Source organism: Cetorhinus maximus, chromosome 13 (genome assembly GCF_964194155.1).
Source record: "Cetorhinus maximus chromosome 13, sCetMax3.hap1.1, whole genome shotgun sequence".
Taxonomy (NCBI): Eukaryota; Metazoa; Chordata; class Chondrichthyes; order Lamniformes; family Cetorhinidae; genus Cetorhinus; species Cetorhinus maximus.
The window spans coordinates 74,312,977-74,329,456 of NC_135891.1; the positions used below are offsets into that span (position 1 = coordinate 74,312,977).

The 16,480-nt window shown below is 45.8% G+C and overlaps 2 protein-coding genes across 7 annotated transcripts in view; both read right to left on the minus strand.

The window, feature by feature from the left end:
- The window catches only part of LOC144688703 (DNA-binding protein RFX2-like), a 911,596-nt gene that overhangs the window by 523,263 nt on the left and 371,853 nt on the right, over positions 1-16,480 (minus strand). The gene's annotated exons all lie outside the window — the stretch shown is intronic.
- Positions 1-16,480, minus strand: part of LOC144688702 (PALM2-AKAP2 fusion protein-like) — a 95,080-nt gene that overhangs the window by 5,250 nt on the left and 73,350 nt on the right. For all 6 annotated transcript variants that reach the window (XM_078555557.1, XM_078555556.1, XM_078555558.1 and 3 more), the window contains one exon: positions 3,517-5,746. In XM_078555557.1, the coding sequence (XP_078411683.1) occupies positions 3,517-5,746 (2,230 nt within the window). The remainder of the gene's footprint in view (positions 1-3,516; positions 5,747-16,480) is intronic.

A 16,480-nucleotide genomic window follows, 5' to 3' on the forward strand; every position in this document is an offset into this window, starting at 1 on the left:
GGAAATTATTTTTTAAAATAGAGTTCTAGTGGGGTCTGAGTCTATATATATATATATATATATATATGTATATGTGTGTGTGTGTGTGTGTGTGTGTGTGTGTATATGTGTGGGGGGTGGGGGGCTTACAGCCAGCTAGTCTGGGTGCTTTGATGTATAGCAGTTTTGAGATGTTAATTAGGTAAATGTAAGGAGGGTCTAATAGAAGGTAAAGTGTAAATTTGCATTTGTTAAAAGAAACCATTCAAGACTGCAGGTGAAATCTTACACCTAGCTAGAAGACGTCAAGCAATGTGTTTATTTTTTCATCTTACTAATAAAATTGGTGGGATGAAAGGATGTTGTTGTTAGAAGAGGTAAAGTTAAAAGCCTAATGATACAATGGAAATTTTAAATTCAAAGAGAAAGATATGTATAAAGGAGAAAGGAGATTATGTGTAAGAGAGAGGCATTTTAAGATCCAACAAGTGAGAGAAGCCTCCAGCCTGTTAGCCTCAAGTTGCTGTCTGCAAGGACCCAGAGCTGAAAGAAACTCATTTTGAATGCGACTGTCCAGGGTGTGCTCTGCCAGGTGTCTGTTTAAATCTGAGTTTTACTGTTGCCTTAATGGGTATGTAACTGAGAGTCAGATTAATTAGGGGATTTTTGTAGTTATTATAGTAGTAATTTTGTACACGTGTTTACAATCTTTCTTATATTAATAAATGTTTAGTTTAGTTTTACAAAAAATCTCTTGAGACTTGGTGGTCTTATTGCTACTGAATTCAAAGCCTGCATCTCGAAACATACAATTTGCAAACATGGGTTATAACAGTTGTTTCAAGTTTCAATCTGGGATTTGATAACTCAACCTTTACCATCAGCTGTGTCATAATAACACCAATACACACCCGGCACAAGTGGACACACACAAACACACACCCGGCACAAGTGGACACACACAAACACACACCCGGCACAAGTGGACACACACAAACACACACCCGGCACAAGTGGACACACACAAACGCACACCCGGCACAAGTGGACACACACAAACACACACCCGGCACAAATGGACACACAAACACACACCCGGCACAAGTGGACACACACAAACACACACCCGGCACAAGTGGACACACACAAACACACACCCGGCACAAGTGGACACACACAAACACACACCCGGCACAAGTGGACACACACAAACACACACCCGGCACAAGTGGACACACACAAACACACACCCGGCACAAGTGGACACACACAAACACACACCCGGCACAAGTGGACACACACAAACACACACCCGGCACAAGTGGACACACACAAACACACACCCGGCACAAGTGGACACACACAAACACACACCCGGCACAAGTGGACACACACAAACACACACCCGGCACAAGTGGACACACACAAACACACACCCGGCACAAGTGGACACACACAAACACATACCCGGCACAAGTGGACACACAAACACACACCCAGCACAAGTGGACACACAAATACACATCCAACACACCAATACACAAACACACAGCAGACACCAACACATGCATACTCATGCACACATCGACCAACACACAGGGCAGGATTTTCAATTGCCACAGTTGGAATTGGGTGAGGGTACAATTTAAAAATAGTGTTCCCGGAGGTCGTCTCTGGATCCCAACGTCTTGTGGACGCACCATGATGTTTAAATAGAGGGTGGCATAGGGAGGAATGGGAAGTTGATCATCTCCAATTAACAGCTCATTGAGCTTGTTAGTAGACTGAGGGTGGTGGGGGAGCAAGAGGGTGGAATTTTGATAGAGGTTTAGGAGAAGCTGAGCAGTCTGGGGCACGAGTGTCCAGTTGTTAGGTTCATCACGGGGAGATCTGAAAGATTGTTCTTAATTGAGGAAAAGTGTCTGTTCATGGGGCTGCCTGCACCAAGTCACGTGCGTTATTTCAGCCTTAACGCTGCTGTTTCCCTAAGGAACGACCTGCTGTATTTGCCCCATCATTGTCACCATCTGCCTATGTTGCTGGTGTCAGGCAGGGAGCCCCCGCCTCCTGGAGGCTGACTGCACCACCTATTGGGGCCAAACTCATCATCTACTCAATTAGGGCATTAGTATTTGAAAATAGCTTTGCATGAGTTGAGACGTGGGCTCAGGACCTGGAATTTACCCGGGCATTGGGTTTGTAACCTCAGTCAGAAAATCTGACCCACAATCTCTCTCAAAGCCACACATGCTGCCCAAAAAAAGAGAAACAGAAAAATAAACCAGTCCGTGTGAACAGAGCTACTTGGGGCTGTGACAGTGTGGAAACCCTATTGGGATTTGAGGGACACAATCATCAGAAAACACACTCTCTCAGGGTAAAGGGAATTCTTCCGATTAATCCAGTGTTGAGCAGAGCCACGATTGGGAGGGGAGCTAGGAGATCGAAGGTGAGGATGGGGAGATAGGAATTGAGATCTGTTGATGGTGTTGAGGGGATGATTGGGTGATGGTGGAGTGGGGGTATCAGGCACTCTGGGAAAAGGTTGTTCGGGGTGGGGGTGGGGGTGGGGGTGGAGGTGGGGCCCGCTTGTTGAGCCTTCTCGGGCCTGGATCCAGGAGTTAGGTTTGAACACACTCACCTCATGAACCCTCCAAGCCTTCACCTTCATGAAGTTGCCTCGGATAAAGCTGGAAATGGACAGGTTGCAGTGGATTTTGGTTGGGCGGGCGGGGGGGAGTGCGGGCGGGGGGGAGCGCGGGCGGGGGGGAGCGCGGGCGGGGGGGGAGCGCGGGGACAGCAGGAGGGCAGTAGTGAAGATGTGAGTGAGACAGTGTAAGTGTGGGAGGGGTAATGGGAGGGAGAGTGTGGGAGTGACCGTGGGAGGGAGAGAAGGAGGGATAGTCAGATTCGGCTGGAACACAGAGCCTCACTCCTCCATACAAAACTCAACTTGGGTCATTGTCTATTAAGGAAACCTATGGCAATTCGCAGAACATCAGAGAATAAAACATGGGTGGGCTGAAGCAAATCCCCTGGTTCTATCGTGTTCTACGCTTCTGGTTCTTCTCTGCAGCTTTCATTGAGTCTATAGGACAGGAACAGGCCATTCGACCCAACTGCTCCATGCAGCATTGGTGCTTCATATGTGCCTCCTCCCACCTATCTTCATCTCATGCGATCAGCATAACCTTCTATTCCCTTCTCCCTCACATGCTTATCTAGTGTCTCCTTAAATCGACACTATTCAGCTCAACTTCCACCAATATAAAATTAGCCTTTTATGGTCAGTGGTTTTTATCAGTAATTACATAGTTACACCTCATTCAACAAGTTGCAACTGGGTTTGGGGTGCGGGCAACTCAAGAACCCCACCCCTGGAGAAACACAGAATCACTGACAGCAGCTTCTGCATTTCCATCTTATCCTCTGCATTGTGGACTCCAGACACTGCTGCCAATTTCAGGGGAGCAATGGCAGCAAATACCAGCAGTTTTACCATCATTACCACTGGAAGATGCAGCCCAATACACTTACTTGAAGAAAGATTCCTAGCAGGCTGCTGCCTCAGTCTCCGAGCCCGCAGCTCCTCTTCCCGACGTTGCTCTTCCTCAATTTCCCGCTCAATCAAGAAGGTGGCCTGGCACTTCAATGGTCGCAGGATGTAAGGCTCTTCCTCACGAGTCGCCTGGCTTTCTGCCAACCTCATCACTGTGCTACATGTGGTGGGGTCCAGCTTTGAACTGCTTTTACTATACAGCTGATATTCTGGACTTTCCTGCAGGATCACTTTACATTCTGTTGCATTAACTTGGATTGTGTTGCTTTCTTCTGGAATGTTGGACACATCCAGAGATTCCGGTGAAGCAAAGCTGGCTGCCTTTGGGTGCCAGCATTGCTGTGGTACAACTGGCACGTCATCTATCTGCTGTTCAAATACCTTCTTGCGTTTTTCCACCTCTTCTGCAGTTCCTTTATCATACAAGCCCTTAACTTTACCCTCTTGTCTCAACTTCTCTTCCCTCTTTGAATCCATTTCAATTTCTCGCTGAACAAAAAAGACCATTCGGTTTTTGTCTTTTGATTTTGAGAAAGGAGATGTTGGAGGTAGTTGAGATAACATTGGCTTGGTCTTAATTTGCACCATTTCCTCAGAGCTTCCCAACTTCCTAATTCCTCGCTCCTTCCGAAGACTCTCTTCCCTTTCCATTGCCAATCGGATTTCCTTCTCAATGGGTGTTTCAAGCATCGACTTCTGGTCAGGGGATTCAAAAGCGCCGCTGTTACCAGTTCCAATGTTCAACATCTCATTTGATGCCCCACCATCACTTGTATACCCATAACTGTAGTCATTGACCATCTCCCCCAGTCCAGAGTCAAGGTCATCTATTGACGAGTACACAGGCAGATTCTGCCGGGTTTCACCATCACGATTTTCCACAGTTGCAACCTTTTCAGCAATGAAGATGCTATTACTTTTAGTAGAATGCTCATCCATGTTCCCCTTCTCTTCATCAGGGATGTAATCAACTCTAACAGCCTCTAGAGTGACCGCTGCATTTGTGCCCAAGACACCAGTGCCCTTGTAGGGAAGAGGATTACTTGATTCAGACAAGCTGGGAGAATTGTTCGAGATCCTGAAGGGTTCAACAGAGAGTCTTGGACTCCCAGGGACTACTTGCTGTGACTTTTCCATCTCGAGGAACTGCTGCCGAGCAGCAGTAAAGTTTATTTGTTCAGTGTTGATGCCTTCAGGATGAGCGATGAAGGATTCTTTAGGGAAAGATGATGAATTAGCTTCTATCCTGGACATACAAGTTTCATCTTCTTTCTGCATGGAATCAAGCGATAGTTTCTCCTCCATATCTAATCGCTCTGCTGAACCCCATCTCTCAGCAATGGTGGCGTTCTTCTTCATGGCTTGGTTTCTAATAATCGCTCTCCTCTCCTTTGCAAGCATTTCATCATCAGCCGTTCCTTTAACGATAACTGTCTGGTATTTTCCTTCATCATCAGAAAAAAGCCTTGTTGGCTTTTTCTCCACATGGTAAGTCCGAAGGTCAAAGTTGGCTTCTCTCTTTATGGTGGCTAATTTTGTGGAGTGGGCGCAACCTCCCTCGTGCTCTGTCTCTGAGGAAATCCTACCTCTCAGTCTATCATTAACTGAAGTGTCCTGATCATCTGTATCTGGGTGTTGAATGACAGAAACCTTCTTTGCATGAATTATGACACCGTTGTTACAATCAATCTCAGATGTAGGAGTGACAGAAACAGAAGATCCTGAATCTACCAGTGTGATTGGATTTGAATTGAGACACAGCAAATGTGTTCCATTTTCAAGAGTTGGATATGAACAATCAAGCTCGACAAATGGCCCATTCTTGGTGCTGACGTCATTTCCCTCAGTTCCCTCCATTGGGACAGAGGGATTTTCTCCCAGTGAACCCTCAGTGAGAATAAGCGTCTGTGGGTCCTTGGGGAAAACAGATTCTTTCTCCCCTCCCTCCTTCAGTCCAAACTCATCATCCGTCTGCTCTTCCAGCCAATCGCCGAATCCTGTTGGGGTCTCCCTTGTATCTTTGCAAGGAACCCGATCTTGCTCCAAATCCTTGTTCTGCACAAGTTTACCTTCTGGAATTCTTTCCAGCTGAGTATTGGAGTTTAGCAGACTCCCGTGCACCGGATCCCTGGAAGTGGTAGCACTCAGCTGAGACTCCACCTTGTTCACCGCAGGCACCTCTACTGGAATCCCCAAAGTCCCTGGCTTCTGTTAAAGACAAAAAGGATATTTCACACCGAGAAGTCACATACTGCCTGTGACAGCCCTATTCACAGCACTGGGTTAGGAAGGAAAGTGTTAGGGATCACAGTGAAATACTAACAGTGAAACTGCACCAGTTAAAATTAAACATGCATTAGGCAGCTGGTCTGAAATGTAGAACACAATTCCCATGGTGATTGTAACTAATATTAGGAGTCAAACTAACAAGAACACATACGTCTGAAGAACTTAACCGCTCCAGAATGGAGTACACTAACTATATATATGGCCAATCAGGGGATACATGTGGGAGGGAAAATGTTCTAATGGCTGGGTTTGATCATGGGTCTGAGAGACAGATTGACCAGTATCCTGAAATTTCTAGACAGAAATGTACGTGTGTGTACATGTGTATGTACACATGTGATTGGCCAGGCACCTGTATGTACATACAACTGTGCATATCCATGTACCGATATGCAATGACAAGCCTCCTCTCCTGCTAACACTCACAGCTAATGCCGACATAGTGACCACCCATACATAAGCTGCCCACATTCTGGAGCTTTCCTAACTCCAGCCCTTTTACACCAGCCATGCTGGACTTCACCAGCCCCGCAGACCACACCCATGGCCACTCGCCTTACTGACAGGAACTGCTGACCTCTGCAGTTGCGCCTGCTCAAAGCCTCAAGAAAGCAGACCATCTTTCTGCACTATGGCCCTAGCCAACAGCCCCTCGCAGCTGACACCCGGACAAAAAAGCTGTGGGACAGGCATCAAGCAGAGTGACTCTGAGCTGGCACCAGGGCCCATGCAGACACATCCACATGCCCAAGAAGATTGTTGCAGTGCGATGGGCCATGCAGCTCAGATCAAGATCTGTCCAACCTTCAGCTTTAACATGTGGAGTTGCTGTTGGCCTGCTGAAGACTCTTTTCACTAAATTGACTATTTGTAGCACAAAGCAAGTCATTGTGCTAAATAGTTCTCTATATCCATCCCTAACTGACTTTGCAAATCATATGTATGCACAGGGGAAGATTATCTGATTCTTGTAAATTGATTATGAAAACTGTGGATCTTGTTCACAGAAGCTTGTGTATTTCAATTTGAACACTGGCGGCAGTAATAATTCAAATTTAAAGTGACTACCAGTGAATTATACACAATTATAGCAAGGATGGTGGTGCAGTGGTAATGTCAATGCACTAGTAATCCAGAGACCCAGACTAATGCTCTGGGGACCTGGATTCAAATCCCACCATGGCAGCTGCTGCAATTTAAATTCAATTAATTAATAATTCTGGAACTAAAAACTAGTCTCGTGGTGACCATAAAACCACCGGATTGTTGTTAAAAACCCATTTGGTTTATCTTTTAGGCAGGGAAATCTGTCACCCAGTCTAGCTTCAGACACACAGCAATGGCCTCTGAAATGGCATAACAAACTATTCAGTAGAGTGATTAGGAATGGGCAATAAATGCTGTCCTTGCCAGTGATACCCACATCCCAAGAATGAATTAAAAACCACCTGATGGCAGATTGGGGGCAGCTACCTTGAAGACCCTCCTTCCTTACACACAGAACAGTCATAACAGAGTCAGGCATTGGGCAGCGCAGCCGAGAGAGGCCTGGGGATGACCTGAGCAGTCCAAGGCCACCAATAAAGAGGTGGCTCGTTATCCAGAGGAACAGTGGTAAACAGCTAAGTATCACTGTATAACCAGGAACAGAGAATGTTAGCTTGGCAACAAAGGAGGTTGAGGAGAGATTTACTTGAGGTGTATAAAATTATGAAGAGTCTAGATTGAATGGATAGAAAGGACCACAACAGGAAAAGCGGCCCAACCATGGCTAACAAAAGAAATTAAGGACAGTATTAGATCCAAAGAGGAGTCATGTAAAGTAGCTAGGATAAATAGCAAGCCTGAGGATTGGGAGCAGTTTAGAATTCAGCAAAGGAGGGCCAAGAGATTGATTAAGAGGGTAAAAACAGAGTATGAGAGTAAACTTGCAAGGAACATAAAAGCGGACTGTAAAAGCTTCTATAAGTATGTAAAAAGAAAAAGATTAGTGAAGACAAATGTAGGTCCCTTACAGTCCGAAACGGGAGAATTTATAATAGAGAACAAGGAAATGGCAGAGCAATTAAACAACTACTTTAGTTCTGTCTTCACGATGGAAGACACAAATAACTTCCCAGAAATACTAGGGAACCAAAGGTCTAGTGAGAAGGAGGAATTGAAGGAAATTAGTATTAGTAAAAAAAAATTGCTGGAGAAATTAATGGGACTGAAAGCCGATAAATCCCTAGGGCCTGATAATCTACATCCCAGGGTACTGAAGGAGGTGGACATGGAAATAGTGGGTGCGTTGGTTGTCATCTTCCAAAGTTCTGTAGATTCTGTATCAGTCCCAGCTGATTGGAGGGTGGCAAATGTAATCCCACTATTTAAAAAAAGAGGGAGGGAGAAAACAGCGAATTGAAGACTGGTTAGCCTAATCTCAGTAGTAAGGAAAATGCTAGAGTCTATTATAAAGGATGTTATAACAGGACACTTAGAAAATGTCAACAGGATTAGGCAAAGTCAACATGGATTTATGAAAGGGAAATCATGTTTAACAAATCATGTTTTTTGAGGACATAACTAGCAGAATAGATAAGGGAGAACCAGTGGATGTGGTGTATTTGGATTTTCAGGAAGCTTTTGATAAAGTCCCACATAAGAGGTTAGTGTGTAAAATTAAAGCACACGGGATTGGGGGGTAACATATTGGCATGGATTGAGAATTGGTTAGCAGGCAGGAAACAGAGTAGGAATAAATGGGTATTTTTTGGAGCGGCAGGCGCTGACTAGTGGGGTACCACAGGGATCAGTGCTTGGGCCCCAGCCACTCACAATATATATCAATGATTTGGATTATTTGAATGTAATATTTCCAAGTTTTCTGATGACACGAAACTAGTTGAGAATGTGAGCGATGAGGAGGGTGTTAAGAGCCTAGACAGGTTGAGTGGGTAGGCAAATACATGGCAAATGCTGAATAATGTGGATAAGTGTGAAATTATCCACTTCGGTAGGAAAAACAGAATGGCAGAGTATTATTTAAATGGGGATAGATTGGGAAATGTTGATGTACAAAGGGACCTGGGTGTCCTTGTACACCAATCACTGAAAGCAAGCATGCAGGTGCAGCAAGCAGTTAAGGCAGCAAATGGTATGTTGGCCTTCATTGCAAGAGGACTTGAGCACAGGAGCAAGGATGTCTTACTGCAGCTGTACAGGGCCTTGGTGAGACCACACCTGAAGTATTGTGTGCAGTTTTGGTCTTTTTACTTAAGAAAGGATATACTTGCTGTAGAGGGAGTGTAGCAAAGGTTCACCAGACTGATTCCTGGGATGGCAGGATTGTCGTATGAGGAGAGATTGGGCCGACTAGGCCTGTATTCACTGGAGTTTAGAAAGATGAGAGGAGATCTCATTGAAAGGTATAAAATTCTGACAGAGATGGACAGACCGGATGCAGGGATGGTCTCTCCACTGGCTGGGGGTCAAGAACAAAGGGTCACAATCTCAGGATATGGGGTAGGCCATATAGGGATGAGATGAGGAAAAACTTCTTCACTCAGAGGGTGATGAATCAATGGAATTCTCTACCACAGAGGGCTGTGGAGGCCAAGTCATTGAAAATATTTAAGAAGGAAATAGATAGATTTCTAGACACTAAAGGCATCAAGGGTATGGGGAGAGCATGGGAGTACGGCATTGAGATAGAGGATCAGCCATGATCATATTGAAAGGCGGAGCAGGCTCGAAGGGCCAAGTGACCCACTCCTGCTCCTATTTTCTGTGTTTCTATGACCTACTTCTGTTAGCAGAGAGGTCAGTAACCAGAGAACATAGAAGTAATCGGTAGAAAGATTAAAGGGGAGTTGAGGAGTAATTTTTTCACAGAGGAATCTGGAATTGACTGCCTGTAGGTTTGCTTTAGGCTGAAATGTACATCTGATTGAAATAACACTTGGATATGCACATGTGCACTAGAGGGCTCTGCACCAAGAGTGGGAAACTCTTTCGAGTTATCAACAGTCACAGATTGCAACTCTTTCGAGTACAATCACAGTTCTTGGTTTCCGGGAGTGGGACATGAACCCACAACCCTCTGATTCAAAGGCGAGGGTGCTATGAACTGAGCGATTAAGCTGGATAGCTCTTTATTGGCTGGCACAGACTGAAAATGGGCTGATTAGCTTCCTTCTGTGCCACAAAATTCAATTATTCCATGGATAGAGGTCATGTGGAAGCTATTCAGGGGTGGGGGGGAGGGGTGGGGTGATTAAAATTGGGGACCTTCAAAATGCCAGAATGGAAGGATTGCAGAGATGACAAACGTTTGTAGAGAAAGACAGGAGTAAAGTTATGGAGAGGTTTCAAAATCAAGGCATTGCCAAGACAGCAGCCAACGTAGGTCAGCGATCATAAAGGTGATGTGTGATCAGGGTTTGTTGCAAGTTAGGATACAGGCAGCAGGAGTTCTGGATGAGCTGAGGTTTATGAGGATGTAAGGAGGTTAGCCAGGAGAGTATTGGAATAGTCACGTCTAGATATAAATGCGGGTTTCAGCAGCAGATGAGTTGAGGCGGGGTGAAGTCAGGGCAATCTTAATTGAGTGAAATAGATGTCTTAGTGATGGGACAGATATGAATTCGGAAGCTCATCTCAAGGTCAAATGTCACACCAAGGTTGCAAACAGACTGTTGCCAGGGTGGGGAATAGAGTCAATAGCTAGGGAATAGAGGGGGCTAGCACTGAACAGAAACTAAACTGGACCATGTGTGCGCGCATGTGCGTGGGTGGGCGGGCGAGCGCGGGCGAGCGGGCACGCGAGGGCGGGCGGGCGCGGGCGGGCGGGCGAACGCGGGCGGGCGGGCGTGCGGGTTTGAGAGCGTATGTGTGTGTGCGAGAGAGAGAGAGAAACCTTCAGCATATAACTGGTGGTAGTAACAGCAGCAACCGATTTTTCTTCTAACTTGGGAGGTGGCCGATGACAAAAAAAAACACCACCACACAAAAAAAATTCATTATCAAAGCTGAATTAAAGTGCAGACAGCACTCCTTCCAATACTCTGGAGAGATTTTAGTTATAATTTTTAAAATAGATATTTATTCATTACTCCGTGGCTACAAGAGCAGGTCAGAGGCTGGGAATCCTACATAGAGAAACTCACCCCCTGACTCCCCAAAGCCTGTCCACCATCTACAAGGTACAAGTCAGGAGTGTGATGGAATACTCCCGACTTGCCTGGATGAGTGCAGCTCCAACAACACTCAAGAAGCTTGACACCATCCAGGACAAAGCAGTCCACTTGATTGGCACCACATACACAAACATTCATTCCCACCACCACTGACGCACAGTGGCAGCAGTGTGTACTATCTATAAGATGCACTGCAGGAATTCACCAAGGCTTCTTCGACAACACCTTCCAAACCCACAACTGTGACCATCTAGAAGGACAAGGGCAGCAGATAGATGGGAACACCACCACCTGGAAGTTCCTCTCCAAGCCACTCATCACCCTGACTTGGAAATATATCGCCGTTCCTTCACTGTCGCTGGGTCAAAATCCTGGAACTCCCTCCCTAACAGCACTGTGGGTGTACCTACACCACATGGACTGCAGCGGTTCCAGAAGGCAGTTCACCACCACCTTCTCAAGGGACAATTGGGGATGGGCAATAAATGCTGGCCCAGCCAGCGAAGCCCGCATCCCATGAATGAATTTTTAAAAAGCAGAGTTCATGGCAGGAACCAAATTCACTGATTTCAGTCTTCCCAGTACTTAGAATTTCTGTTCATCTGAAACAGAATGTCAGATAAACAATGTGACAAATCAAAAGCAGTGGTGGAATCTAGAAGAGTTGGTGGTGGTAAGGTAGAGCGGAATGTTGTCAGTGTACATGTAAGCACTAACACTGTGCTTTCAGATCCTGTCACTGAGGGGCAGCATGTAGATGAGAAATAGGAAGGGTTTAAGGGTAGATCCTTGGGGAACACGAGAAGCTATGGTACAGGAGCAGAAAGGGAAACCATTGGGAGTAATTCTGTGGCTACGATTTGATAGATAACAACAGAGCCAGGGGAGAGCAGTCCCACCCAGCTGGACAACAGTGGAGAGGTGTTGAAGGAAGATGGTGTGGTCAAACCGTGTCAAAGGCTGCAGACAGATCGAGAAGGATGAAGGGGGGGGCAAAGTTTACCTTTGTCACAGTCACATTGGATATCATTGGTGACTTTGATTTTTCTGTTACAGTGATGAGGTGGAAACCTGATTGCAGGGATTCAAACATGGAGTTCCGGAAAAGACTGGCACAGATTACCAACACATTCAAGGACTTCAGTAGAAAAAGAAGTTGAGATAGGGGCTGTAGTTTGCAAGGACAGAAATCTCAATGGTGTTTTTTTGGTAAGGCAGAGGTTTGTGATGATGGGAGAAATAAAGGAGGGGGACAGTCCCGGAGGAGGGAGATCATTAACAATATCAGATAAGATGGGGGCCAGGAAGAGTTAACAGTTTGATAAGGAAAGGTTGCTGCACTTTTGCAGTACAGCTGTTCTGTCGAGGTTGGGGATGAGACACGTTTGGAGACAGAGGAAGCACTTGGAACTTTATAGCAAAACTGATCAGGCACTGGGGGGCACTGGTGCGTGGCTTCAACACAGGTTCTGGGTGCCTGAAATGGGGGGAATTCCACTGCTCAGAACTGAGACACCTAAACTCTGCCATGGCAAAACGCACAGGAACCAAGTCCAATGGACGTAAAGGCAATTACCAGCAATACAAGGACAGGTATAACACAGGGCACGTGACAAGCTTGTCAATGAAGTCCAATTCAGAGCAGTCCAACAGTGCAACAAGGTAAAAAGGATGTCATTGAACCTCTGGTCGAGTCAGTATCTCAGCAACATGTTTACCAGAAGCTGCAGCAGAGCAGTAAAGTTTAGACCTTTAAAGGGAATTTAAATGGTTCTGTACTGCCTGCTCTTAGCGCACAAACCTCGGAATTCCAAAGGTTCATGAACCTCAAAGATTTAAAACAATGTGAAACGAATCAATAACTGATTTCTGCTGCTCACAGATCAGCTATGGAGTTGTTCATGTGTGTTCACAGGTCAGAGCAGTTTCCCAACCCAAAAGTCTAACACTGCCCTAAAGTTCACCCGGGACTTGCTTGCTTTCCGCACCATCGTGGTCAGTTACAGTGACAGAAGCAGCATTCAACCTAGGAATTGGTTTGCAAAGATGCCTCCTAGATTAAAGCTGAAACAGCCCAAGGAGAAAGGGGCCTGTAGAATACTGGCTGGAGTCAGTAAACCCGCCTTGAGCTCCAACTCAAAGGGCATTGTGACAGAGGAGCAGAAACGGATTGATTACACTGCACAGTCCTGTCCCTCCTGATCCAGAGTGCGGGAAGAGATACTGAACTCCTGCCTGCCTTTCACTGCCACGCTTCCTAACCTTTGTGAAACACACCCAGCAACAGACAAAACCAGAATCCCAACTGCACTGTCAGAACCTGATCTAAATCTGTTCATAAAGTGACCTGTCTCTCTCTGAAGGAACACTCAGGTTACACAATACCAATCACTGTAAACATGGAAGTGGGAACATGTGCAGCCTGTTGGGACTCACGTTCAATTTTTTAAACTTGCCCATGGTGAGGGGCTTAATATTTAGACCAGGGGTGGGGAACCTTTTTCTTATCACAGGCCATTCACACACAGACAAAATCAGCTGCAAGCCAGACACACAAAAATCAATAAAAACTGCATTGTCAATTTGTAACCTGCTGGTTTGAGCTCTTCCCACAGAACAGCAACTGTAGTCAAAGGTAATGTTTCTCAGCATTCCTGGTCTCATTCTTTTTGTTTAAATTGGATGGCAAGTTTCCCAACCCAAAAGTCTAACACTGTCCTAAAGTTCACCCGGGACTTGGCTGTTTCCCCGCACCATCGTGCTCAGTTACAGTGACAGACAAGCAGCCACGCTGTCACCATGAGTTTGTACAGATCTCACTCAAAATAGCGTCTGAGACAACAAAACATAAAGTAATTTAGGCAATAGAAAGATCCAACACCGTATTCAGACTCTACACATAACATTCGAGCTTTTTATTTTTAGAAATCTTGTCACAGGCCAAATGCGGCCCATGGGTCACAGGCTCCCCAACCTGATTTAGGCCGACCCTTCTAACCTGGATATTGCTAGTACATTATCAACGAAGGTTAACAACAACAGTGGTCTTCCAGGGAACAATTTCTGAGGCTTGAACAGATAGCTCCGCCCAGTCATCGTCAGTCAATATCCCGGAATCTGTGATGTCACTTTCGGAACAACATTAACTCAAGGATGCAGAAGGTTAAAGAGACGCTTCCTATCACCTCCCCAGGGTGCACAGAGGTAGACAATAAATGAGACCTTGGTAGCGATGTCCACATCCAAGAATAAAAACAAGTTCTGGGGCTCAGCAACGGTTCGAAAAGTTGCCATTTGATTGGAGCTGGCTTTTTAAAAAATAGCGCTTTTCACAATCTCAGGACATCTCAAAGTGCTTTCCAACCAATGAAGTTATAGTCACTACTGTGAGATAGGGAAACGCTTAATTTAGTGAATATAAATAGTTAAACAGTTTTTAGTTTAACATCCGTCTTTCAGCCAAACGAACAAGAATCTCAGAGAACCAACAAAGTTGTTTTGTGATATTTTGCCTGTATCCACACAGTGTGGAACAATAAATAAAGACTATAATTAGTTCCCAGAAGTACACACCCAGATGACTGAACATGTCCAGTATAAAATAAGAGTTAAAAAGTTACAAATTTTGGGTCCACCCTAAGTTTTTTGCTTTGTTTATTGCCCTGGCCTCCCCATTAATTTGCAGTGTCCTCTACTGCCTAATCGTCAGCTAAGTAGCTGTGTGAGCCAATGATTGGAACATAACACCTTCATGGAGCGATCTGCATTCTGTGATTGTGCATATACAACCACTGAACCCTCGCTTTTGAATCAGAAGGTTGTGGGTTCATGTCCCACTCCCGGAAACCAAGAACTGTGAATGTACTCGAAAAGAGTTACATTCTGTGACTGTTGATAACTCGAAAGAGTTACAACCACTGATATGCACTCCAGTAAGATGGAGCCACGTCACCTAGGAAGACATTTAATCTTACATGTAACATATGAATAACTGGAATACAATTTTCACACGTGAGAGTTAACCAATTGTCCACTGTTCTTTGCATCAAAATAATTAAATATGTTTCCCCTTTGAAATGGGCCTCAGCTACTGTAAAGACAGTTGCCTTACTCTACCTAAGAAAGTGATGCTTGCATATCTCGCTTTGACTGTTCTAGACATTGACTAAGTAAGGTAAGAGGTGAAGAGCCAGCAAGCCTCGCTCTTTGCCTTGGAGGCCTCCAAGATCATCATCCGACTCAGACTCTGGTCCAGAGTCCGCTCCGTGGAGCAGGATGAGACGTGCTCATGTTTCTTCTTCCAAAAGATAGAGAGAAAGTGTTCTGTGATCAACAGCCTGAAGGAAGAAGATGGCTCAGTAAAGTAATCGCAGTCTGACATTCTGAGGATCAGCAAATCCTTTTATGCCGGATTGTGTGACATGAAGCCCATGGACAGCACAGCCTCCCAGTCCTTTCTGTCCACTATCACGGAGGGGTCTTAGACGACAGTACACGGGAGAGTCTAAACAAACTGCTAACTCCAGATGAACTGCCTAAGTTCCTTGAGTTCTTTGAGAAGAGTAAAACTCCCGGAAGCGACGGCTTGCCGGCTGAGTTGTATTCAGTTCTGTGGGACTGGATCAGCCCAGACCTGCTAGAAGTGTACGAGTGTGTGCTTCTGGCCAGCAGCATGTCAAGAATCCGTGAGGAAAGACATCATCACTCTCATCTACAAGCGGAAGTGGGAAAGGGAGGATATTAGAAATTGGTGACCCATTTCACTGCTGAATGTGGACTATAAGATTCTGTCCAAGGTCATCGCCAATCGGGTCAGGTCTGCTCTGGAGTGGGTGATCCACCCTGACCAGACCTGCGCTGCGCCGGGCAGGAAGATCTCTGACAACCTTGCACTACTCAGGGATACGATTGCCTATGTGCAGAACAGGGGTGTGGACCTGCCTCATCAGCCTAGACCAGGAGAAGGCCTATTACAGAATATCGCACAACTACATGGTGGATGTGCTCTCCAAAATAGGGTTTGGGGAGGGAATCCGCAACTGGATCCAACTGCTCTACACTATCAGTAGCGCAGTCTCAATCAATGGGTGGGAATCAGAAAGCTTTCCAATTAAATCTGGAGTCAGGCAGGGCTGCCCTCTCTCCCCTGTCCTGTTTGTGTGTTGCATAGAACCCTTTGCTGAGTCCATCAGGAAGGATCCGGGATTAAGAGCCAGGAGTGACGATCCCTGGCAGTGGAGGCACTCAGGCCAAAGCCTCCCTGTACATGGACTGCTCGGATCTGCTGTCGGTGCGCAGACCAACATCTGCAGCCAGTTTGAACTGGCCTCGGGAGCCAAGGTAAAATTGTGGCAAGAGCGAGGCCATGTTCTTTGGGAACTGGGCTGACCGATCCTTAGTCCCCTTCACCGTCAGGTCAGATGGCCTGAAGGTGCTGGGGATATGGTTTGGAGGGACCAGGGCATGCATTAGAAAC